The 27,867-nt window shown below is 40.5% G+C and overlaps 1 protein-coding gene across 1 annotated transcript; it reads left to right on the top strand.

Annotated features, from left to right (window-relative positions):
- Positions 1 to 52: 52 nt before the first annotated feature.
- Positions 53 to 23,123, top strand: SLC35G1 (solute carrier family 35 member G1). Its single transcript, XM_063433734.1, has 3 exons — positions 53 to 328; positions 20,067 to 20,244; positions 22,119 to 23,123. The coding sequence occupies exons 1-3, from the start codon at positions 82 to 84 to the stop codon at positions 22,876 to 22,878; spliced, it is 1,185 nt and encodes a 394-aa protein (XP_063289804.1). The 5' UTR covers positions 53 to 81; the 3' UTR covers positions 22,879 to 23,123.
- Positions 23,124 to 27,867: the final 4,744 nt, after the last annotated feature.

The following is a 27,867-nucleotide window of genomic DNA, read 5'->3' as shown; positions in this document are numbered from 1 at the left end:
GACCTTGCTCAGCATGCCTAGTCACACTGTTTCTCTGCTCACTCCCCAGGAATAAGGTAACAGAAATCACCAGCACTCACCATGGGCACTGACGATCTGGGGAACAATGAGGAAGAAGAGGAGGACCCCGAGCTGTTAGACAGGAGGGCAAGGAATGGGATCCCACCACTGGAGGACATGAAGGGCACCTGGTGTGACAGTGAGAGCCACCAGCCGGCTGACATCATGGAAGAAGGGGACAACCCCTTCACTCCTGACTGTCCCCAACCTGGGGACCACCAAGAGAGGTCCTGCTGTGTCCGACTGATAGTGACTGATGAACAGACTGGTAAGACACGTGTACACAGAGAGGGGAGGAAAATGTGACTCAGACAGTTTATGTCTATTAATAAATGCACATAATGTTATTTGAGTGTATCATCTGGGCTCCCTCGCTAGTATCCTTGCTACAATGACACACGAGGCACACCACACACAGGGTTAACTGCACAGGTTACAAAGGGACTCCTTAGCAAAGAAGAAGACAGGAGGTATCCTAGTAGCAGAATGGAATCCTGCCGGTGTTCTAGTGAAAACTGATACACTTAGATAAAAAACAAACAAACAAACAAACAAAATAACGTAAAAAAAAATAATAGTTTATGTACGTTTTATAAGAGACAAACAAAATACAGTGCTATGCAATCAGTTAAACAGGTCTCCCTTTTATTCTGAAACAAAGCTATAGTTATAATAGTTATATAATTAAAAGCCTACAGTTACATAATTAAGGAGACAAAAGACAAAGGGGTACATTCCCTAAACATTGAATTCAATGAATGTCGGCAGCAGAGTAAAATGTTTTAGATAATTAAGCAAGGTAATTATTTATTTATAACTCAGCCACAAGTCATTGTTCAGTGGGTAAAACCACCTGATCCAGTGGTGGATGAACCCGGTACAACAGGGGATTGTGAACTAAATTTTCCAGGATTCCCTGTAAATTCTCTCTTTAGTAAATAAGACGGTTTAGTAATTAGGCCTGTCTGGGTTATCAGGGTGCTTTTGTTTTTGTGAAAATGCCTGACAGAAGTGTGCAAATAAAACAAAATTTAAATATTTATTTTTTCAAATATTAAATATTAAAAGTGATCAGATTTGTTAAAGGAAAACATTAGTGTTAATAACATGTAAGCTGAATTTCTAACACTAAAGGGTCCCACTCCCCCCCCCCCCCCAGTGGCAGGTAAAGGGTTAAAAAATCATTTAACCCCTTAAGGACACATGACATGTGTGACATGTCATGATTCCCTTTTATTCCAGAAGTTTGGTCGTTAAAGGGTTAAGCACTTACATGATTCCAGTGTCGATGTCCCTTGTCGCTGGGTCAGGCTCCCCCTCTACTGACGGTAGTCAATGGGCGGGTCCTAATGCACATGCGCAGAAAGTGCCACGCGTGCATTAGGCCTTCCTTCATATGCTTTCCTATGGGGTTTTAGAAGACGCAGGACACGATGTCCAGCGTAGTTTCAGAACTCTGTGAAAGGCCAGGAAACGCCTCCAGTGGCTGTATTAACTTTGCAATGTAAACACTACAGTTTCTCTAAAACGGCAATATTTTACATTGCAGGATTAAGGGGACAGGGACAGTCCACCCAGTCCACTTAAATGACATGATGTAATCTGGGTGCCTATAGTGTCTCTTTATAGTATATTTCATGGTTATTCTGACTCTGCCCGTCACCCGACCGAGGTTGATGAAACAAACATCAACGACATAGCTATAATAATAACATTTACACCACAGACTGTAATTGAAAGCTGTATAGATCTAAAGTAACATTTGTGGTATAGCAGAGCAGTGTGGGAGAACCACTAATAGCTGCTGTGACAAGAAACCTGTAATTTTACTCGTCTTAACTTTCATACATTGGGATTATTTACTAAACCGTGATCTGTGGAAATGTACAAAGAAATGGCAAATTCTAGGACAAAATAGGAAAATCCCCCAAATTCTCCAATTCAGCTTTTTTTTTTTCTATGATTCTTCCTTTAGTGAGTTATTCTTTTTGCAGGGAAGTATTTGTGTACTAAGCACTTTTGATGTCACCGAGCACATTGGACAGTAACATACAATAATGTTTGCTTGTTCAGCTTGTAATTATTGTGAACCATGTAATAAGGAGAAAACCACAATTGAGACAAAGCCAAACTATAGTCACAAGAAACATAGTTTATTGTAATTGTTCTGGTGAGTATAGTCAGTCCCTATAGGCTTTTTGCAGAGAAAAGGCAGTTTTTACATTGCAGCCGAGGAACACCTGTAGTGGCCACTCCTCAGGTCAGTGCTGCACAGTGTGCAGTACTGACGTTCAGCATCTCCATGCTCTGCATGGAGTACACGTTTGTGTTCCTGACCCTATAGTGTTCCTTTAATTTTATAATAAACATTTTATAATAATACTGCAAGAACTAGAATACAATAATAATAAAGTAGTACAAGTGCAGAATATAGTGGAATACAGTGAATATTGGAATACAAATCCAAATTCCTAACTCTATAGTATCCTAGTTGCAGGTTAGTTTTAGGTCCTGCCTAGCCCACTGAAAAAGGTCCAAACTCACTTTTCTCCAGTACCAAGACTCCCTTGTTGCTGCCGGCCGCTTTGCCTCCAGTGACTTCATCTGACTCTCTCATCGATGGCCAATCCAATGCTCCTCATAGAGGCGTATTGGGGACTGACACGCATGTACGACATGCGCAGCATGAGTATCCAAATGCTTCTCATAGGACTACATTGTATTCAATGCTTTCCTATGAGCCACAACATTTTACTTGTTTGTTACTCAGAGAGCCACTAGAGGTATCTTTAACCCTTTAATTAAAAAAAAAACCAAAAAAAACCCCAAAAAAATTTTTTTACTAAATTTAAATGTTTTACATTACAGGGTTAAAATGACAGTGGTCTGGGTGACTTTAGTGGTCCTTTAATATTGTGCTACGAGGCAGAAGCCTACACTCTTTTCTATAGTTGTGGAGATGGGGGCAATTGCCATCCCCCACCCCCCTTTCCAGCTCTGTCCTGTCACTAAGTATAGTAACCACATCTTTGAAGTTCTAATATGATCAAAATGTGCTGCTACGGAACATGTTGGTGCTATATTTGATAAATTAATGCAGTATCACGTTAAATGGGTGAGGGGTTATCAATGTTAACTCTGGATTCCTTGCACAGCTAATACCATGATAGTCTGGAAAGTAAATGCCTGCAGGCAGTAAGTTATTAGCAGGAAATAATTCAATTATCAGAATGACTTTGCACGAATGGTTCTGTTGCAATAGCAATGAGGTAAGGCACAAGGAGACTACTGAAAGGGTGATTGAGATGTTCCGCAAACTAAGTTATTGTGTTCTGCAAAGTCACTGGCCATTCTAATAGGCATGCCTGCAGTTCTGTTTGTGCAGGGACTGTCAGTAATCAATGGTTAATAGCCAATACTTTAACTACTATTTTAGGTATTATTTTTATGTTGTACCAATGAAGTTGTAAATCTGCATTGCAGAAACTTCCTGTTGATGTAATGTTGGGCAAAACATCATGTTATGTCATCTAATGACTCGTAGGCACATGGTATATGTTCCTGGAAACATTTTTTATAAATATTCAAATATCTCAACATAGAAATTAAAAGGAGCAGTAAACTTTTTTTTTTTTTTTTTAACAGGTTGATATATTTGAATAGTTTTATTCATGGCCATTTCGTTCCATCATAATGCAGAAAAATAAGAAAAATACCATCCTCTGATATTGTAAAACCAAATCCAAATTCTCTGACATTGGCCAAAATTAAAAACTGTCCCAAATGACTGTTATTGGCAGTGAATTGGAAACGCTCCAAAAAATAAACAAGAGAGGAGATGACAACCCAAAATGACCTTAAGATGGAGCTCACAGACTTAGGAATTGCTCTGAAATTAAAAGGTTACTGCAACCAAAAAAAAAAACTCTAGTTTTTGGTCATAGCAGCCCTTACTGTGCTCCCCCCCCCCCCCCCCCTGTAAAAATTGAAAAATAATAAAGCAAATATTATATGTACGGTAAGTATTGTATAAAACAAACCTGTTATAGTGCGCTTTGACCAAGTTTTCCTGGCAGCTTGATCCTCCTCCAGAGGGAGAGTGATGTCAGGGAGGACAGGCTGAGGGCAGGACTTGGATGGCATGGAGAAGGACTCATGCGGCCATTGGTCGTCCTGTATGCACAGATTTGACATTAGGAAGCCAGAAAGAAAATGGAAAAAAATCCAGTCTGGCTAATGATGCTCTAATGACTCTGCTAGTGGTGAAATTACACCTTCAAATGGCTATATCTTTGGAAGTGCCCACTGGAAGGTGGATATAAGTATGCATTTTCTTTATTTCAGTGTGTGTATGTCAGTGTGTTATTTGATGTGTCTGTGTGAGTGTCTGTCTGTGTTTATCTGTGTGTGGACTTGCCACAGTGTCCCTGGATTTATTTATTTTAAATATATAATTGTCTATCTTGTCTCTTTGTTTCTCTTTCTCTCACTTTCCCCACTGTCTATTGCTGCAGACAGCTAGTTTAATTTAAGTGAAACATCCTCAGGCTTTTTTGCTTTTAGAATTTCTCTTAACTGCCTTAATTTCTGTTTTTCTCTGTTGGTATTTAACAGAACGAACTTGAGGAATGGTTAAACAAGTTGCGTTAACCTTAGAATTCAGAGCAAAGTTGAAATTTTAAACAAAAAGGCTACTAACTGCGCAAGAGGTTACCTTATCTGTCATCAGCCATAGCTCAAATATTATTGTGCATATTTAAGACTAACAATGTTTTCAAGTCCACATCTCATTAAATATAACATTTTATTTATAATAACAAAAAAAATTGCAATTCATTCCAAAAAAGTGCTATTGAAACATTACATCACAGATTTTCATGCAGCATTAAATGTGTTTTACAACAAAACACAAATTTAAAAGTGCAAGTAAAAAACTATTGTTACTACATACACTTATAGCCAAAATGGAAATTCTTGTCTCTGAAAATATACAAAATATAGTGCAATATTGCCAAATACTAAAACCCTTTGAAAAAAAAAAAAAAGTTTATATGGCAAAGTTAGGCACTCTGATTTGCCACATAATATTTTTTTTTCCAAAAAAAATATTTTGTATATTGTTATTTGTTTCAAGGATTTAGGCTATGTAAGTGTTTATTACCAATATTTTTTTGCCCACTAATTTTTTACTTCCAAATGTTTAAACACGCTTTTTAACAAAACACAGAAAGCTCAATTAAAGGGACAGTCTAAGCACTAAAACATCTGCAGGCCACTCTGGTGGTTATGGTGCCTGGCGTTCTCTGGTGCCACCTCTCAGTAAGAAATCAAACTATTTTTGAATTGACATTTGTCCATGTCTTGTCTGGTCCCATATTCCTTCCAGATATCGCTACACAATACGTTCCCATTCTAGTTTAACAATAGCATTTTTTGTCCAACTTTGGGCATCATTCATTGGATGAGCGCTCCATCTATTGGTGGAGGTTTGGAACTCCAGCCCCGCAGATATTGTTGCTTTATAACTCTCATAATTTACTTCCAGTCAGTGACTAAAAGAGAATTATGGGCAGGGGTGGGGCTGGGATCGCAGTTTTACAATTCTGATTTAATGAGTGGTAATGTGCTTCCCTGGCACCAAGATTACACATATTCAACGCACCTTATTTACCATGACTTTTAGACGCCCTTTTGATAACACCCTACTTGTGGTGATGCAATCATTGGAGTAAAAGTTGAAAGCTGCTGAAAGTCAAATGCAAGCGAGTGAAATGGGAGACTGGAATTCAGGACTGTAAGCAAAGATAAGAGAAAAATGAACCCAGCCAGGAGGGTAATAACTTGCAAAAGGCAATATACAAGAGATTTAATATAGCAATCCACACATTAATATTCAGTAACTTGGCATCGCCATCTTGGCTTCCGTTCAGTTTTTGTTATATTCGCTGTCCTTTGCACCTATTAGTTAACACAGAGGAGACATGAAATAATTTATCAATTAGGGGCCAAAATAAAAAATAAACTTCTACGGGCCACAGATAGGTTTTTAGAGGCTCACGTTCTAAGTAAAGGTATAATTAATGATTAAACTATTTTGCAGATAAAAATTACTTTGAATAGATTGTTCAGGTTTTCTTACCGTTAATGCGATGTATTACAGTTCTTGTCAGCAATCAGTTTTTCGTACTATGGAATCATGTTTGAAATCAATGTATTCAAAATATATTCCCCTGTGTCTCTTTGTCCCCTTCTCCAGACCCTCTGTGTCTCTTTGTCCCCCTTGTCCCCTTGGTGGATCTCTTTCTCCCCCATACACTGTGTGTATCTCTTTCTCCCCAACCCCTTTTTGTGTAACACTTTCTCCCTTTTCCAACCCCTTTGTGTATCTCTTGTGTACCCCCTCAGCACCTTGTTTTTGTTTCCTCCCAGTCTATCTGTGTCTCTTTGTGTGTCCCCAGCCCCTCTGGGTATCTCCTCTCAGCACCTGTCTGTCTCCTTTGCCCTTTACCTAGTCACTGTATGTCGCTTGTGCCCCTTCCCCAACCCCTTTGGGGACACTTTGTGTCTCCCAGCCCCTGTTTGTCTTTTGTGCCACTTCCCCAACACTCTGTCCCTTTCTCACCCCAGCCCCTGTGTGTCTTTTTGTCCTCCACTCCTGCCAGCCCCTCAAGGGGTCTCCTCTCAGCCCCTGTCTTTCTTTTTGCCCCTTCTTAGGCCCTCTGTGTCTTTGCCCTTAGCCCCTCTGTATGTTTCTTTGTCCCCTAAGCCCCCCTGTGTATTTCTTTCTCCCAATACCTTTTGTGAGTCTCTTTCTCCCCTATCCCTTTTAGTGTATCCTTCTTCCATTCTCAGACCCTTAGTGTGTCTCTTCCCCAGCACCTTGTCTTTTTCTCCCCAGTCCCTCTGTGTTTCTTTGTGTCTTTGTGTCTAAAGTCTTCCGTTAGCAACTGTCTGTCTATTTTGCCTCTTCCCTAGTCTCTCACTGTCTCTTTTGCCTTTTCCCCAACTTATCTGAATTGCTTTGGCCCCCAAGCCCCTGTGTTTTTCTTTTACCCCTCTGTGACTGTTTGTGTCCCCTGTACCTGTTTGTCTCTCCCCACAGCATATCTGTGTTGGTTTGTGTCTCCACAGCCCCTCTGTATCTGTTTGTGTCACCCCAACCCCTATGTGTATGTTTGTGTCACCCTTAGCCCCTCTGTTCCTGTTTGTGTTCAACCAGCCCCTCTGTATCTGTTTGTGTCCCACAGTTCCTCTGTACCACTTTGTCTTCCCCAGCCCTCTGTGTCTGTCCGTCTCCCTCATCCCCTCTTTGTCTGTTTGTCTCCCCCAGCCCCCTCTGTGTCTGTTTATGTCACCGCAGCCCCACTGTGCCTGTTTGTCTCCCCCAGCCCCTATTTTGCCCGCCCTCCACCTAGAGGTTTCTTTCTTTCCCCACATGTGCTTGCTCACCTACCTCTTGTAGTGTGGCAGTGCCGCGGACAGGGCCATCTTTAACGCGGGGCAGCTGTCCCACGGGCCCAGATACTCCTGGGGGGCCCAAGGCAGCTGTCTTGTGGGCCGCGCTGCCCTTAACTATTCTCCCCCCCTTGGGCCCCCGGCACACTAAGGAGGCCCACCGGGTGGCCCATTCACTAAGGGCCACCCGGTGGGCATTTGTAAGCAGAGGGCCGGTCATGCGCTCTGGCCCTTTAACAGCGCGACCGGGCCCCTTGTTTTCCTGTAGCTAGCTGGGCGGCGTGCAGCTCTCTTTTCTCTATGGGAGGAAGTGACTCGTGGCTGTCACTTGCTCCCACAGAGAGCCTCGTGGGAGACAGCAAGGAGGCTGAGAGGAGCGGGGCTGAGCCAGGCAAGGTAGGAAACATGTACAAAAGTGTACATTTTATGTGTATATGTATGTCTGTCTGTGTCTGTGTGTGTCAGTATGTCTGTCTGTGTATGTGTGTGTATGTCAGCATGTCTGTCTGTCAGTGTCTGTGTGTGTGTGTGTGTGTCAGTATCTGTCAGTATATGTGTCTCTGTGTGTCAGTATGTCTGTATGTGTCTCTGTGTGTCAATGTGTCTGAATGTGTGGCAATATGTCTGTCAGTATATATTTGTGTGTCAGTGTATGTCTCTATGTCTGTCACTGAATATATGTGTGTTAAAATGTCTGACTGTGTGTGTATGTGTCAGTATGTCTGTCAGTGAATATATATGTGTTAGAATGTCTGACTGTGTGTGTATGTGTCAGTATGTCTGTTAGTGTATATGTCTGTCTAAGTATGTCTTTAATCATTCTACTGCGTTGGGGTGAAAGGCGTGATTGTGGGGGAAGGAGGGTGCAGGATCCAGGGGGCCCAAGAAAATGCTTTGCCCAGGGTCCTATTAAAATATAGATGCCATGGCCACAGACCTCCTGTAACCTCTCCTAGGTCTGACATGAAGCAGTTCTGTGCTTTCAGTCAACACTTGCTGTCTGTCAGGATTCGAACCTGGGAACCTGGCGGTTTTGGTGCTGTTATGTTACCTCTGAGCCACCTCCCAGCTTTACTATTGCCTGTATCTAGCCCTGTCTAGTATCCAGCACTGGGGGCTGGACTTTTAGTGGAACTACTCCTGCCACTCATGTTACACCTGAAGTTGATGTCTCGTTAGCCAGGTATATAACACTGCCTCTCCCAGAAGGCAGTGTCAGTTCCTTGACTCTGGTGATCGGTTCACTGTTTCCTGTTCTCCAGTTTGTTCTTGACTCCGGCTTGTGTTTTAGTTTATTCTGACTTCTGGCATCCTCTGACCCTTGGCTTCCCACGACTATTCTCCTGGTTTATCCGTTCCTGTACCGTGACTCGGAGTTTACCCTGCACAGCCCCCGTGCACCGACTCACAGGCCAGGTGAATTCTCACCTGACCACCTCGGCCTGTGTTTTCTTGCAAGGGTGAGCATACATCTCTGCCTGCCGGACTCCCAACCCAGGTAAGCCCTGACACTGTCATTCCTACCATAGAGAGGGAACAGGAGATCCTCTACTCTTATCTGAGATTTGGGCAGGGTCGAATAACTTGACGAGTAGAGCTAGCATCAACATAGACAAAGTTCTTCGGCCCTATGTAGAAAAGCTACCTTCTTATTTAAAGGACACAAAGGACACCTTGAAGTGTCTAGCTTCCATCACTATACCAGAGGGTGCCTTACTGTGCAGCCTTGATGTAGAGGATCTCTACTCATCGATTCCCCACTCACTAGGCCTAGCACACACTAGGCACTACCTGGAGACACGGGGGCCCAGACACCAACGACATACCATGTTTTTATTAGAATTGCTGCAGTTTGTCTTAACCCACAATTTCTTTCTTTTCAATGGTCAGTATTACCACCAGGTGCAGGGTACAGCTATGGGTACGTCTTGTGCCCCTTCGTACGCTAACCTGCACCTGGGTTGGTGGGAAGAAAATGTGGTATTTTCGGACGTGAACATTGAGTTTACTAAATATATATTTTTATGGAAAAGATATATAGATGATGTCCTCGTTGTTTGGATGGGCATGGGGGACTCCACTGCTTTTGAAGAAAGACTTAACTCCAACGATCTGAACCTGAGGTTCACAATGGAAATTGGGTGTTCGTCTCTTAATTTTCTGGATTGCACCTTCAAATTCTCTGGCGAATCAGGCATTGACACTACAGAGAACAAAAGACAACAAATACAGGGTGCGCTAAATAAAATAAAGGGAGATGAAAAAGTCTTTAGATACAATGAGGACCTTGAGTGAGTGTTCTTAGGTTCTTTCTTTGGGATCTCAGTAGTCGAATATGGAATACAAAAGCAGAGAGGGGAGACCAATAGTGCAAAACTGTAATGCGGAAAGGATCACGAACAACACAGACGTGGAGAAGTGCCAACTTACAATTTAAAGAGCTAAGCCCAGCTCTAGGTAAAACAGCATACAGTGGTATTTAGTACTCCCCACATGTAGGATATTGCTGGACAATTGGAGGTGTCTTCACAAGATTCTTTACACAATCCCAGACAGACGTCAGCATATAAAATATTTAAAAGATGGAAAAACCCAATGGTGCAATAACTTTGGTAATACTGCAACAACAGACAACACTGAGGTCCTAAGAGTGCCAACTTACAATTTAAAGAGCTATGACCAGCTCTGAGTAAAACAGCATACAGTGTAACTGTATGCTGTTTTACTCAGAGCTGGTCATAGCTCTTTAAATTGTAAGTTGTGTAACTGTATGCTGTTTTACTCAGAGCTGGTCATAGCTCTTTAAATTGTAAGTTGGCACTCTTAGGACCTCAGTGTTGTCTGTTGTTGCAGTATTACCAAAGTTATTGCCCCGTTGGGTTTTTCCATCTTTTATATATTTTATATGCTGACGTCTGTCTGGGATTGTGTAAAGAATCTTGTGAAGACACCTCCAATTGTCCAGCAATATCCTACATGTGGGGAGTACTAAATACCACTGTATGCTGTTTTACCTAGAGCTGGGCTTAGCTCTTTAAATTGTAAGTTGGCACTTCTCCACGTCTGTGTTGTTCGTGATCCTTTCCGCATTACGGTTTTGCACTATTGGTCTCCCCTCTCTGCTTTTGTATTCCATATTCGACTACTGAGTTCCCAAAGAAAGAACCTAAGAACACTCACTCAAGGTCCTCATTGTACCTAAAGACTTTTTCATCTCCCTTTATTTTATTTAGCGCACCCTGTATTTGTTGTCTTTTGTTCTCTCCATTCTTAGAAGGGTTTGAGGGTTACCCTTCCTTTCAGGTGTGCAGCTCTATCCCCCCTTGTGATCAGTACTGTAGCGCTGTTCCCCTCCCTTTCTATTGACACTACACTCTTTAGGAAACCCACCTCAATTAATACCATGTTGAGGTGGGAAAGTCACCATCCGACCACATTGAAGAGGGGTATCCCGGTCGGACAGTACCTCCGGTTAAGGAGGAATTGTTCGACCCTGGAGGAATTTTTCAACCAAGCCAAGTTACTCGGAACTAGGTTTAAAGAGAGGTGCTACCTGAATAGTTGCCTGAAGTACGCATATCGGAGTGATAGGATGGAACTCCTCAAAGTAAGCCCGTACCTAATAAACAAGAACCTATTAGATGTATAGCGAATTTTGATTCAGGGTGGGATCAGGCCAAATGCATTTTGGGTAGGTTTTGTCCCCTCCAATCCCAGGATCCTCAACTAAAAGGAGTTGTGACCCCCAATGTATCCCTTACAGCACGTAGGGGAAGAAATCTTAAAGAGGCTTTGGTACCTAGCCATTTTTCAACCAAAAAGTCTAGAAAAAGCTGGCTTTCCGTACAGGGCACTTATCAATGCGGCAGCTGTGTGGCTTGTAGGTACATGGCCAAGGACTCCAAAACACTCACTGATTCAAGTGACAAGGTAGTGTGCAAGGTCAGACAATTTTTCAACTGCAACACGAAAGGGGTCGTGTACCTCCTGATCTGTGTATGTGGTCTTAAATATGTGGGGAAGACTATCCGCCCCCTTAAGAGGAGAGTTATGGAACACATACACTCCGCTAGAAATCTCAGGGATACCCCGGTGGCAAGACATATAAGGATCCATCATCACGGGGACTCTGGAGGCATAAAATTTGCTGGGATTGAAAAGGTGCAGTTGGGTCGAAGAGGTGGGGATTTAGATCAAACCCTCCTCAAAAGAGAATGTTTCTGGATACACAGATTCATTATGCTGGCCCCCAATGGGTTAAATGAGGGGTTTACTTTTACCCCCTTCATTGACAAGTAAGGCCAGCAAGGAGTACTCTAATTATCATTGGTATTCATTGTAGTGTAATGCTACCCACGTATGTGTACATATTCTTTGTAGATACTTTCTTTTGTTTAGATTTATTTTTTATAATAGTTTTGATTTCAGTGGTACTTGGTACATGTGAGTCATTTAATACTGAATCCCCTGGGCATTGGAGTACACTGTCCTAGGGGAAGTTAGTGGGGTATTGGATTAATTATAAATCCAGGGAAAAGCGGTGTACTACGGTTTAATCACCTTTGTCATTGCAACAATTGGACATTTAATTTGGTCCTTTTAATAATCATGAGGTAACCATTGCCTCCGCTTCACTTAAGAATGTTTAGATCCTTGGGAATACCTACTGTAGTCTGTGATTGTATCAGGGACACTCAGCCGTATATATAGTCATTTAATATGCCTCTGGATGGTCACTGGAATAATATGCAGGGTGCCTGAGGACATTCAGGCATCATGCCGAAAAGATAAACTAGCAAGTCTAGCTCTTCACGGCGAGATTGGGGCACGGACCCCTTTTGCAGAGATTTAATGTTCATTTGCCCTCCGAATGAATAGGGTTAATACGAGCATATGGATCCACCCTGTGAGGTATTGGATACAAGTATATATACCCCTGAGAATGGTAGGTGCCCTTGAATACCAGGACACTGAACATATAGTGTTTGCAGAATGATTAGTAGGTACATTATATGATAAGGGATTTTTCAGGCATAAAGCCTACAATACCAACTAGCAAACTTGGTTTACTGTGGCCAGACTGAGGTATAGATCCTCTTCTGTAGAATTCTTACGCATGCCTCCTTGATGGAAGCAATAGGGTTAATATGAACATATGAATTGATTCAAACACACGTTCACCAATCTCATGGTGACACGCAATTATGGGGGCGTGGCCTGTTTGAACGCCGGATTTGGCGCGAACAGGACTTACATACCCCCAGCTTTCATTGGTCCATTTACCTCATAAATGAGACTCCGCCAGACAAGTACCACTGTTTAGCCTCAGATGAAGGTGCTTTAGTAGCGCCGAAACGCGCGTCAGGAAGCTTTGGTAGACAGGCGTTTATTTATTTCAGCCGTTATAGCTTATTCTCTGATCGAGGGTTATGGTGGGGGGGTTTGGATTTTGAACAAATCAGCACTATGGATCCTATGTAAGGTTATACTTGGTTATCTCTCCACCAAGTATTCCCTCGGACTCAGTTTCCTCCCTCTAGGCAGCCAACGTGGTTTATTCTGCTGTGTGTATAGGAGGTGTATTGTATTCTAGGAGATTCACTTAAGGGAAGTGGCAAGTTTATATCGTTGTATAACAGTATGTAGCAAGGACAGGAGGGACTTCCTTTCATTATGAGATACGTTGCTACATATGTTGATCAACTTCTATCCCCACTCGATACATTTATATCGTAGCCTAGTAGGGCTTTGTAATAGTTCTTATGCACATAAAATTATAGTGCATGAGTGTGGGCAACTGTAGACTTCATCTACATGAATTAATTATTTGTTTAGGGTGAGTTTTACCGTATGCATCAATTACTCCTACTATTTAGAGCTACGGCACTAGTGTCTGGGATATGAGTATTTTCTCTATGATGTTATTGGTTCTATAAGGTTATTATACTATTGGGGTACATATCCTACACTGGAGTTATTTTGCAATTTATTTGCCTGTCTGCATTTTTAAATCAATTCTCTGTTTATTTCTTTATTAAGTATGGGTATTTTATTAAATAGTAACAATTAAAAGTTATGTTTTAACACATACGAATTTGGTAAGGGACTTCCTATTTCTGACCCCTGGGGAGCTTATCTCCCTTGGGTTCTTTTCTTTCTTTTTTGAAGTACACACACATGTGAGGGTTATCCACTATAAGATCGTCCCTGACACACGTCAAGCTAGTTCCCTTAGGGGTTGCTACTTTTTTCTTTTGTTTGCTGATCTGAGATTTGGCCACGCTACATTCTGTGTGCTCCTCTCCTGAAGGTCAAATTAATCCTGCACCCCCTGGGCCAGTGCTACTTAGGGCCTGTGCCTTGTGGGGATATTTATGGGATAATAATAGTAAACAGTTGAGAATTGCCCACTATTTCAATTCTCAGATCCCAAAGATTGTTATCGTGTAAGTGAAATGTATTCCATATAAATAAAATCACAATTTGTTATAAAAATAGATACAATTTATTGTGACAATTTAAATAATAATAATATGTAACATGCGTAATAATAATAAATGAATATTTAGTATAACATAGTATGCAATACAATATGGTAATACATTCCAATGGCTACACAGTCTTCTTAATTGTCAAGACAAGATTTATGACGGTCTTTACAGAGAAACGAAAGTGAAACTTACACACAGACACAGAGCTTGCAGCTTAACGCCATAAAACTTTATCTGACAGTTAGAATAACCCTTTCAATGCTGGCTAGACCTCCTAGGTAATTAAGACCTATTCTCATGTAATTTTAAATAAAATAACATTTAAACCAGCTCATTAGTCATTTCCTAGAACCATCCAATAAGAGTAATCTACCATGTTCTATAAGCAGAATTTTAACTTGCCTAAACAGATATTTTATCTTATTTTAGAGCAAATCAATACACCTGGATAAATATCATGATATGCTAACATGTGATAAGTCACATAAATACATAATTATTCTTTTCTATCTGCAGAAAAGAATGCTTAATTATATATTCTTTAGTAACTAAGATTTCTAAATATCGAAATCTGATCGTGATTTATCCAGTCATATATCATGCTATTAGAATTTTTTATTAATTAAATTAAACCATTATAATTACCAGTTAAAGAGATGTTCTCATCAGATGTTCTCAGGTATTCTCAGGAATTTGAATGTCATGGGTCTCTTTCTCTGTCTCCTGACTTAGCCTGCTTCCAACTGCTTCCTCCGCATACCTCCCCCTTGCTTACTCCTTTGCTTCCTTTTCCTCTCTCTCTTCCCTTTGTCTTTTTAAGGGAAAAATTCTCTGTTCGTCACTAGGTGATAGACCAATAGAAAACTGGAGGTGTGGTTACCTTCCAGATAGCAATTTAAGTATTTGGTCTATAGAGTGCAGTCTCGTCCCACTAAACATTCCTATCCAGGAAAGAGTTAACTTTTCCTGGTGGCTATTTTGACGTCATTTAGCTTATCTTTATGGTTATCTATAACTTAAGTTTTCTGTCAGTTCAAAGTGTTTCTTTAAGTTTTGTCCAGACTATGTGTCTGGCAAATTCTGCTATAATTTCTAATATGACAGTTATAACTAAGTATGACCCCTAAATTTACAATGGGACGTTATACAATATCGAAAGTAAAATGTAATTATTTAATCTTCTCTGTCACAAATGTCTGGGTTTAGAATTGATTATATTCCATTAGCATTTAGACAGTCTGTCCATCCCCCGTTCTCATCTCTTATCAACAGGTTTGTATATACTAAGCATTCCTTTAGCTCTGGCAAAGTGGTTAGTTTTACAGAAGGGATAGAAATCTTGTGTCTTTTGTTAGCTTGAAGATAACAAAATGGAGTCTGATCTGTTTAGAATGATTTAGGCAATATACACTTTAATTTCTATCATAGCACAAAATGTCTGCCGATATAAATACCCTGACAGCCTCTTTATGGTAGTGCCCACCCTGGGACCTCGTTGGTCACACAAAATGTGAAAACAAGTCATGTTGCAGTTGCCATCCTGCAACATGAAGTATGAAAATAGATAAGATTATAAATATCCGCATATAATGTGTGACGTCTGCATGCTGAGATGTATGCACATATATATATATATATACACTGCCACGCACATACATATTGATACACATACACACAGATATATATGCCCTTACAGACACATATGCAAATACAGGCACACACTGACATACATCCAGATACAGATCCACTGATCCACACACACTGTCACACATACAGATGCAAACACTGACACATATACAGATACATACATACACAGATACAGACACACAAAGAGATACACAGACACACAGGTGTACACACTGACACACATGCAAATACACTGACACACATGCAGATACACCGACACACATATACACAAATGACACTAATGCAGATACAAACACAGACACACAGAAACACCTACTGCCACACATGCAGATGCACAGACACACAGAATAGTACACATTCAGTTGCACAGAATGACACTCGTACAGATGCAAAGACATATACACAGACACACACAGATACACAGATGCACATACACACACTGACGCCCATGCAAATACACAGACACACGCAGATACACATATTGACACACAGACATATACACAGACACACAGTGGCAGACACATATACACAGACACACATACAAAATGTAAATTTTTTAAACCAACCTCCAGTTTCCTACCTTTTGGGTGCTGGAGGGTAGCTTCCCTGGGGTCTAGTCGATTGGTTGAGGCTGTTGGATTGTCTGGTTCAGCGTCTCCATGCAGAGCGCAAAGACGCTGGACGCCAGCACTGACCCAGGAAGCACCTGTAGTGGCCATCTGAGTGCCTGCCACTATAGATGTTACTAGGCACCAATGTAAACACTGCCTTTTCTCTGAAAATGCAGCATTTACATTAAAAAGCTGCAGAGACATGATATAGACACCATAAACACTACATTAAGCTGCAGTGGTTCTGGTGACTATAGTGTTCCTTGAAACTGACACATAGGAACTTATTTATTAAACTAAGCAGAAAACCAACAAGGAAATTGCACATTAAAATTGGAAACTTTCCCCAGCTTATCCTGTTTTTCAGAGCAACTGTATTAGCTTAAAAATGTTCGCTTCCTTTTAATGTGAGACATATCCAAGTATAGTAAATAAACTTCATTTGTGGGTTTATAAACATATGGATTTATTTATAACTACCAGGAAAAGATCGTAACGTAGTTTAAAGGAGAAATCTTCTTTAGAATAAGGAAATAAGCATTATTTACACAGTTACGTAAGGATGTAGGCTGAGGGTGTGTGGAGGAAGTTGTATAAGACAAGCCCGAGGCAGGCTTTTACCTGATGAATCATTATTCTTTGGATTCATGTGGCTAAGATCCAGGTTCCCTTATTGATGCATCTGTAATAACCACTCAACCTTATTCTGCACTCATTGCGCGGTTATGGATTTAGCTCATATTGTAAATTAACCATCAGGTACCATGTGCCTGTAATTAAATGACATTTCATTTCTAATGGCCAAAGACACTTTGGTCGCAGTAAGTGAACTTGAAAGGTCACAGCAGGTGCATGCCAGTATCTTGGACTCAGAAGAAGAGGTGTCCTCATCAATAGTAGATATCATTTACTTTGGCTGAAGTAGCTGTAAGTTTTTGGGAGGGGGGTTGGGGCAATTAAACAGCTGTTTACGTTATACAGACACAGTTTTGAAAGTGTATTAAAAAAATATTCTATTGGTTTTCACGGCAGAGGTTATACTCATTTTGGTATAGCATTCATGTTTCTAAGGAACTCAGGAGTTGTATTTACCCAAAATTGTTTTGCTATTTAAAAACAGTTTACTGCATGTTTTATTGTTTTGAAACATTACATATTTAGGTGTTTAAAAGGTGAGTTTTATTTAACTTTACTTCAAAATTGATGATCTCAGCCAATCCAATGCTTCCTCATAGGAGAATATATGCCATGTTGCGCCAATCAAAGGCTTTCTATGTGCAGCATTTGATTAAATAGCTGCCTGGGCCTTCTGTATAGCTGGGGGCTCTGTCAGAAGCAATCCTGTATGAAAGGCTTCAATTTCCCTACCATTTTTCTTCTTATGTCCTTATGTCCTCTTTCTCCTTCTCCTAGAGTATGTAACTTTGCACATTTACCGGCTGATATGTCTCCGTTGTAGAATAATTTGATGCTTTGTTATTAAATTATATTAGAGGTGTGTTTAACCCCGCAGTCTAAAACATTGCCGTATCTGAAGGGCCACTGCACTCAAAAAACTTAATTGAGGTCTGGGTGACCTTAGTTTAGGGCTCAACAAATCCCAGGTGCCAGGTCGCCATGGCTCGCCCTGGAGCCTGTGATCTGTCAGCCCTTAAGTCAAGGTGGCCGCCCAAGTGAGCAGTGTGTATGCGAGTGTGTGTGTGGCAAACCTAGCCACTTCTGGACTATAATGTATGGAAGGTTGTCTATAGGCTGTATGGTATGCTATGTATATTTGTGCTGTGTATTACGCTAAGGTAGTTCGCATGCTGGCAGCCCTAAGCTACCAGCCTGCAGGTACTTAGTTCGACGAACAGCGACTATCCGGGCTGTTCGTCAAACGAATAAGGGCCCCCCTGGTCGACCACACACTCAGAGTCATGTGGCGCTTGTTAACCGATTGCAACATTGTTGCAATCGGTAATTAGAGGCTCTCCTAGGTGGCCGTCGTTCGAGTACCGACCATGCGGCAGTCGGCCATCTTGGATCCTCTATTCTTCAGCGGTGTTTTGTCGTCGAGCGCCTGTAACCGAAATCGGCTACTCGACGACACGAACACCGCTGGACTTCCAGACCGTTCGGGAGCCCGGTGTTCGGTAAGATCGTTCACCTAAGTACGATCGACAGATTGAGAAGAACTTTAATGTCATACCTTATTTGTTGCGGCGTTCGGTCAGTTCAGCTGGGAGCTGAGCGGTATTCTCACAAAAGATGCGCTCAGACCCCAGCTATCTACCGAACGTTCGGTCACGGTAATCTACCGAATAAAACTCAGAAACTGTATTTTAATGTAAATTGTCAGTTCTGCTGCACGAGGGCATAATCCACTTAATCGTCCATTTTAGTGGGAGTATCCTTCTCGTGCAGCAAAGCCTGTTGGGAGAATTACACTGCATGATGGGAGAAATCCCCTGAAACATCTGTACGGAAACCCCTTGCATGGGGAACTGTATAAATATGCAAGCTTGTGAATAAAGCCAGTTAGTTGACTCCCAAACTGTGTTTCGTCCGGTTATTGGGAGGATTGGGATATTGCCTTACTTTTCAGCGCTGACTGTGGATTTACCTGTTATACCAGCGGAGATCGTGGATTCTAATATTGCACTCCGCTACAGTGTGTTTATGTCAGGGTGTGTCTGTCAGAAAGTGTGCCTGTCTGTCAGTGAGTGTGTGCGTCTGTCAGAGAGTGTGTCTGTCTGTCTGTCAGTGAGTGTGTATGTGTTTAGTTACCTGCCCTTCTCCGATTGCATGACAAAGGCATTTTACTTTATCCTTTTTCCACACTGTGCCATTTTGCCACGGCTGGTCCCGCCTCCTCATGGCTGAGATGATCAATCTTAATGATCTCAGTTAAACCAATGCTTTCCCATAGGAAAGAATTTGGAGAATATTGCACATGCGCAGCGAAACACTGCTGTGTGTCTACTCATAGAGATGCATTGAATCAAAGTTCAGTATCTCCATGCAGACACAGTGCAGCACTGACCTAGGACTTTCTAGTGGCCATTTGAGTCATTACCACTAGAGGTGTTACTAGACAGCAATGTTAACACTGCCTTTTCTCTGAAAAACTACATTAAGCTGCAGTGGTTCTGGTGACCCTTTAAGAATTGCATTTTTCCTGTTGAAAATAAATCTTTGTTAGTTTAAAAAAAAACCTGGCACTCAACTTTTTTAGCTGGCTTCTAGATTCCAAACACGTTCTTTGTCAAGCCCTGCCTTAGTTGTCCTTTAAGACACTTTGGGAGTATGTCATGATAAACAATTAATAATAAAGCTTGTTTTTGTTTTTATATTGTTATTATGATTCTATATATCGGTATTCATATGTTATGTTGCTTCATCAGTCAGCATGGTCAGTTTCTTTGTGTAGGGACACATTCTTATTGAAAAGCTATAAAGCATAACGCTACCCCTGAGCACCGAGCTGCTTTTTATTTGTATGAGAAGGAGGGTGTAGTGCTTAACACTGTTTTATGCTTTATGTTTTTTTAGCTTCCACTTCCACCAAAAATCAGGCACCAAGTTAATTCCCGTGAGATATGCTGTATAATTATGGGCCCATAACAGGCAATCCTGCATTAAAATACTTATATTTACCTACTATTTATGTCCTTATTTTAGAGTATGTAACATGATGTAACATATATTTTCACTTGTTCGTTACACATTTACCTGCTGATTTGGCAATGCTGTGGAATGTGTTGTTGCCTTGTTATTACATTATAATAGTTTTCATAGCTCTCGTCTTGCTTGTTCTTAGGAAAGAAGAAGTGTAAGTGCCCAGGTCTCGGCATTTTCTACACTATCCTGTCTACCTTTTTCTTCTCATCTAGCGCTCTACTAGTGAAGAAAATAGAAGGCTTGCACTCAGTTGAAATCAGTGCAATTCGCTGTGTTTTCCAGATGCTTTTTGTTCTCCCCGGTTTGGTTTATTACAAGTAAGTTGAAAACATGTGTGCCTCATGTTCCCTTCCTCAACCCCTCTGTGTGTCTCTCTTTTCCTCTCAGACCCTTTTATGTGTCCTTTCTAGCCATTTTTGTGTGTTTTTTTACTACCCCTCTCCCCTTAGTAGTCTCTTACCCCTTTCCCATTTGCAGTGTCTGCTTACCTTCATGTAATGTGGCTGAGTGGTCAGCAGTAGAAGATCTTTCTGTATTCTCTACTTGGTCTGACAGGAAGCTGCATGCTGAGCGCACTGAACAACTTCCTGTCAGACCGGGTAAAGGATACAGAAGATCCTCTACTGTGGTCCACTCAGCCACATTACATGAAGTGACCGGAAGGAAGAGGAGCGCTGTGCTTGGCCTGTGCCATCTTATGGTGGCACTGGCCTTGGGTGCATGTTGTTGCAGAATAGGCTGTATGGATTGAGCAATTCACTAAAATTGAATGGGTGAGATGGGGTAGAGCTCCACTTAACCAAAGAATTAGGTATTGATAGTAGTGGGAAAGTAATAGAAACCATGTTAAAGGATAGGATTGTTGAGCATCAAGATCAGAGACAACATGGGTTTACTTCAGGGAGATCATGCCAAACAAATCGTATTGATTTTATTGATTGTGTAACTAAAATAAAAGATCAGGGTGGTGCAGTAGACATTGCTTACCTAGATTTCAGTAAGGCTTTTGACACTGTTGCACATAGAAGGCTTATCAATAAACTGCAATCTTTGAGCTTAGATTCCAATATTGTTGAATGGGTAAGGCAGTGGCTGAGTGACAGGCAACAGAGGGTTGTAGTCCATGGAGTATATTCGAAGCATAGTCTTGTCACCAGTGGGGTACCTCAGGGATCTGTACTTGGACCCATTCTCTTTAATATTTTTATTAGTGATATTGCAGAAGGTCTTGATGGTAAGGTATGTCATTTTGCTGATGATACAAAGATTTGCAACAGGGTTGATGTTCCAGGAAGGATAAGCCAAATGGCAAATGATTTAGGTAAACTAGAAAAATGGTCAGAGCTGTGGCAACTGAAATTTAATGTGGATAAGTGCAAATTAATGCACTTGGGCGTAAAAACCCAAGGGCAGCATATAGAATATTTGACCTCAACACTGGTGGAAAGGGATTCAGGGGTAATTATTTCAAATTACTTAAAGGTAGGCAGACAATGTAATAGAGCAGCAGGAAACGCTAGCAGAATGGTTAGTTGTATAGGGAGAGGTATTAGCGGTAGAAAGAGGGACATGCTAATGCCATTGTACAGAACACTGGTGAGACCTCACTTGGAGTATTGTACGCAGTACTGGAGACCGTATCTGAGGAAGGATATTAATACTTTAGAGAGAGTTCAGAGAATGGTTACAAAATTGGTTCATGGATTGGTACCAGGAAAGGTTAAAGTAGCTTAACATGTATAGCGTGGAGGAAAGATGAGACAGGGGGGATATGAGTGAAACATTTAAATACATAAAGGGAATCAACACCATAAATGAGGAGACCATATTTAAAAGAAGAAAAAATACCACAGCAGAAGGACATAGTCTTAAATTAGAGGGGCAAAGGTTTAATAATATCAGGAAGTATTACTTTTCTGATAGGGTAGTGGACTCATGGAACAGTCTTCCAACTGAAGTGGTAGAGGTTAACACAATGAGGGAGTTTAGCCCATGTGGGATAGGCATAAGGCTATCCTAACTATAAGATAAGGCCAGGGACTAATGAAAGTATTTAGGAAATTGGGCAGACTAGATGGGTCGAATGGTTCTTATCTGTCGTTACATTCTATGTTTCTAAGTTCAGTGAATGGAGCCTATCCCTGAAACCCAGATGCTGTTTACTTTTTTTTTTTTCTCTTCTCATCTATAGGGTTGGTTTTCTGGGACCTAAAGATCAGCGGATTTTTCTTTTTCTGCGAGGATTTCTTGGCTCCAGTGCAATGATCTTGCTCTATTATGCTGTTCAGTCAATGCCTCTTGCCGATGCCACTGTGATTACCTTCAGTAGCCCAGCCTTCACTTGCATTTTTGCCTGCCTCTTACTCAAGGAGAAATGCACTGTGTGGGATATTATTTTCATTTTATTTACAATTACAGGAGTTGTACTCATAGCAAGGCCTCCGTTTTTATTTGGAGCACGCATTGAAGGCCTTGAGGAGGATTACTCAGACCATTTGAAGGGTACAATAGCAGCTATTTGCAGTGCTGTGGGAGCTTCATTAACCCTGGTTGTCCTGAGAAAAATGGGAAAGTCTGTACATTATCTGCTCTCAATTTGGTATTATGCCATTATTGGTCTCATTGAGTGTGTAATTGCCCTCTTCGCACTTGGAGAATGGAGATTACCTTCTTGTGGACTAGACCGATTTCTCCTAATTTGTATAGGCCTTTTAGGCTTGGGAGGGCAAGCCTTCCTTGTAAAAGCTCTACAAATTGAGAAGGCCGGGCCTGTGTCTATCATGAGAACGATGGATGTAGTTTTTGCGTTCATATTCCAAGCTTTATTTCTTAACCATACTCCAACGCTGTTGACAGTGGGAGGAGCTTTGTGTATTGTTGCAAGCACAGCAGGAACTGCTATTTTAAAGTGGTACAATAGCTCAAAAAAAGCAAAACAAAGCCAATTGTAACCAATATATGTCATGGATTGAGGAGGGCCACATTGTCCTCGCTATCTTCTATTTATATATTTTTTTTTGTGTTAACTGTCGAGAAACAATGTGTACTTTTTAAGTGCACTTTGTTAAGTGACGTTTAGATGGTAATTCTGTTTGGGTGCACACCCTTATATAATGTGCTGCACACGCCTCTACAAGGCAACCAAATGCGTTTAGTACTTCTACGATAATAAAGATTACTACATGTTTTTATAATACAACGGACTTAGTAAGAATTATGAAAAATCAAGTACTGTATGTAGATTAGAAACAGAAAAAATATTTATTGGCTCTATAGATGGGCGAACTTGTTGTGGTTCGAAATTAGTTTATATATATATATATATATTTTTTAATCTTACTCTTTTTTTAATGATAACAATGGTATTTATTTTTTTAACAGTGACAAAACTAAAACATAATGCAGGGTTTACAGTGCAAGACAGGGTATTTTTGTACAAATTCTTAGCATTAACACTTTGCTCATCTCTTGATTTCTAGGCTTTTATAAGTGCTGGTTGCATACCTCGAAAATATTTTGGTTCTTCTTGTTTGTAGTTACCTTTCCCTGGTTAAGAGAGGAAATACTTATTGGTACCAATAAATGGGTTGGGGCCACAAAGGGTGTAAGAGTTCCTCAACTAAAACTGCCCAGATTTCCCATTTTGGGAGTTCAGCTGGAATGATTGTATAAGCAGAGCTACATGTTGTTCCAGTTTGATGGCATTTTAAGAAATGACCATAGATCTGAGATGAGCAACTACTGTTCTTGATTTACATGTCCCTCTTACTACAGATCACCAGTGGACAAGCACTTGAAACTAATTTAACCCCTTAAGGACACATGACGTGTGTGACACGTCATGATTCCCTTTTATTCCAGAAGTTTGGTCCTTAAGGGGTTAAAGCACTTTTTATTTACTTCTTCTAGTAGAGTTAAATCAACAAATGTGATTTTATTTTTAATAATTTTGCAGAATCTAAGATGCAATTTAAATGCCAGCGGGGCTCAACCCCAGAATCAGTTAAAAAGACGCCAACTTGATGTTGGAGGATGTTAGTACAATTTATAACATATTCATTTGTGCTGTAGCAGAAATTTATTATTTAGAACATCTATGGCAAAGGTGCAATAATATTTATGTGGCCAGTGTTGACCACAATAAGATTGCCAATTTGTAGCCTTTTTACCCAGCAGCTGGGAAGCACTTATCTTATTACCCATAGCAAGCTAGCTCAGATTTGGTTCGTCCCTGTATGTGACAGACTGTAGCTTTACAGGGATTCTATAAGTGCCAGGAATACAAAACGGTATAACTGGCAGCTGGCACTATAGCTCTTCTGCCTCCCCTTCCCTCGCGTGCCCCCTCCCTGGTGAATAAAGGTTAAAAACCTTTTTTATACTTACCTTACCCCAACGCCGATGTTCTTTGGAGTTGGGTTGCGGCTCCTCCTCCTTTTCTGTCCCACGACAAGCGTGCGCTAATGTGTACGCGCGGCAAAGGCTGCACGGCATTAGACCTTGCTGTAGGAAAGCATTGAATCAATGCTTTTCTATGGGGAAAAATCTGACGGTGGATGTCGTCATGTAGAGCGTGAAGGCGTCCAGCATCAGATACCGGACCAAAGGTCAATTTTGATGCAGGAAGCATCTCTAGTGGCTTCTGGGAGACAGTCACTGAAAGCAGACTTAGTGCTACAATGTAAACATTGCAGTTTCTCTGGAATTGCAATAGGGACACTGCACCCAGACCAATTAAATGAGCTGAAGTGGTCTGTTTGCCCCTTTACGAAATTTGCAGGATTGTTTAGCATGTAGCAGACTTTTCTTCTCTAGGCCACATTGTGTTTTTGAATATTGCAGTTCCACATGTATATATAATTCACTACAGTGTGTTCTAAAGATAACCAATTCTAAATTTGATGAAAATTTCTTAGATTTTTTTATGTGTTTTTTTAATAGTAATAATAATACTTGAACAGAAAGAGAGATGCCATATATCACTTCCGTTCTCTTCTTTAAAAGAAGTCAAATGTCTTGATAATGGGTTTACCTATTTATTTATTTTCTTTCTTTGAATTTGAATGTACTATTTATAAAAACAAACAAACAAACAAAAAAAAATATTTATAATGCTTAATCCATATTTATCTGTACCCAATTTAATCCTTTTAGGACCAATGATATGTCAGCAATGTCATTGTAATAATGATTTTGCCCCACAGAGCACATGAAGGGGTTAACATAATGAGGATAAGTGATTAAAAGATTGATCGGCTGTTTCTGGTATGCTATTCAAACTTTCTGTCCAAATAACATAATTTCAAATTACTCATTCGACACAGTGAAATCCTACTAACCAATACAAGTAATGTTGGTAAATAATTAAGCTTCCTCATTTTGATGTCAATGAGAATCTTTGATTGGCTTGGGGTTGGGGTGAATAGAAGTCCCCCATTTTTTGTCACACCAACAGAAAATGATTGACTAAAAATGGTCTGCTGCCATATCCGTCATTTACCAATAAGATGTAGCAGTGGTTTTTGGTTCTTGGGATATCCCTTTAATATGTTCATATATCTTAGTCCTAGTGAAGTCGTCTGCAAACTTTGTTATTTGTTATTGATTTATTTTGTTTGTTTGAATGCCTGTAGTAGCAACCTATATTCCATTAAAATAACTTTTATTTTCAGTTAATCTATTTTTAGTCAATTTTATATCCTCAAATTTTGAATTCGTACGACTCAGTGTCAAAGATGATAATACTTTGTACTGCCGATGCATGTAAGCCTAGACAGCCAGGCAAAAATGAATGCCATTTAGAAGTCATTTAGCTATTTAAAATAATTATTGAACTCTAAGTGACTTATTATTATTACATATACATTTCCTTTCTATTACATTATACATTGCCTGGCCAAAAAAAAGTCGCCGCCTGGAATTAACTAAGCAAATAGGTAAGAGCCTCCTATTGGATAGTTACTGCATGGGTGATTATCTTTCAGCTGGGCAACAAGGCATTTAACCCCAACTGATGCAATGAGTAGCTTCTAATTTCTTAAACAACCATTTCGAAAGACAATCCCGTGATCGTGGATAAGATGTTAGTCTGTTTGAGAAGGGTCAAATCATTGGCATGCATCAAGCAGAGAAAACATCTAAGGAGATTGCAGAAACTACTGAAATTGGGTTAAGAACTGTCCAACGCATTATTAAAAACTGGAAGGATAGTGGGGAACCACCAGTGATGGGTGCATCAGGGTAAGAAGAGAGGCAGATGAAGTGATGCACCCATCATGCCTAGTGCCTACTGATCTAAGGTTGCTGCAGTTGGTCAGGTCTAGGTTCAGCAACATTATGTGCCCAAAGAATGAGGTCAGCGGACTACCTGAATATACTGGATGACCAGGTTATTCCATCAATGAATTTTTTCTTCCCTGATGGCACAGGCATATTCTAAGATGACAATGCCTGGATGTATCGGGCTCAAATTGTGAAAGAATGGTTCAGGGAGAATGATACATCATTTTCACATATGGATTGGCCACCACAGAGTCCAGACCTTAACCCCATTGAGAATCTTTGGGATGTGCAGGAGAAGGCTTTGCACAGTGGTCCAACTCTCCCATCATTAATACTGGATGGAAATAAATATTGTGACATTGCAGAAGCTTATTGAAGCAATACTACAGCGAATGCGTGCTGTAATCAAAGCTAAAGCCGGTCCAACCTTTTTTATTGGTGGCAACTTTTTTCTTGGCCAGGCAGTGTATTTAGAAGTAATACAAGTAATATTTTGTGGGTGATGAGGCTGATTCATCAGGAAGCATTATACCAACTTTTTTAAATACAATGAACATTCAATTCAACATGACCCCTACATCAAGGGTCGAATTTACATTTCAAGAACCTTAAGGCACAAAATTGTAAGGTGACCCCTGCCCGCCTAAATAATCGGCAGGTACGCATACATAGTGAGTTTGATGAATTTACTTACTGGACATTGCAGGCATAAACATGTCCAAACAACATGTATTGATATTTGATAACTACCTATATTTATATGTATGTTTGCACATATTTGTGCTTGCATTGTGTTTAAATCTATGAGTATAGTGGCTGTATGCAGCTGTGTAAATACATGCAGGGTTAAAGGGTTGCTCTGCTGTATTGGTTATGATGTCAGAAGTAGTTTGGCCCGATTGCCCGGTTCCCTGGTAATGGGGCAAACTTTTTATCAGTGATTTACCTCCTTACCTTGAACCCCAGTGGGCTCTGCCGCTCCCTGGTGGTCCAACAACACTTCTCACTTCTGCAGAGCTGCTAAAGAAGGGGTCAATACTTAATGTATTCTCTAATTGGTAAATTATAAATCGCTTTGTTTTTAGTTTAGTTTTTTTTTTTTCTGATGGTTTGAGTAAATATTGTCCAGGCCTGTTGTATTGTATTTTGTATTGTATTGTCTTATGCGTATCATGGATCTTTTGCAATTCCTTTACTGCAATAACCATCCATTCTTTCACTGGAATGTATTTATATACAGGTACCATTTTCACGTAATCTTTGTATCTTAATGGAATGAAAATATAGTATGCAATTTGCAAAGGCTCAAACACTCGAAAGTTTCACTCTCTGCACTATTTCCAAAATAAAAGAAAGAGGTCACACATAAAGGTTTTTTGACCGATATAATTATAATATTTTATTAAGCTTAGAATACTACCTTCTTACTTGGTTAAACAGCACTAGAGGCCCTTTATTAATGCTATATCTGCAGCAGTTAGCAGGATTAGGGCATCAAGTTTCTAGTGAAATGGTTACTCTTATGACCATGACCACTTCAGTGATTTGAACTAGTCACGGTGCCTGGATTCTGTATGTGCACTATGAAATGCTCCACATTCAGATTTCAAGACCTCTGCAACCATTAGCCAGCCCGGAACAAGAGTGTTAATTCTGTG

This window comes from Pelobates fuscus, chromosome 10 (genome assembly GCF_036172605.1).
Source record: "Pelobates fuscus isolate aPelFus1 chromosome 10, aPelFus1.pri, whole genome shotgun sequence".
In the NCBI taxonomy this organism is placed as follows: Eukaryota; Metazoa; Chordata; class Amphibia; order Anura; family Pelobatidae; genus Pelobates; species Pelobates fuscus.
This window is presented reverse-complemented; position numbering and strand designations above follow the sequence as displayed.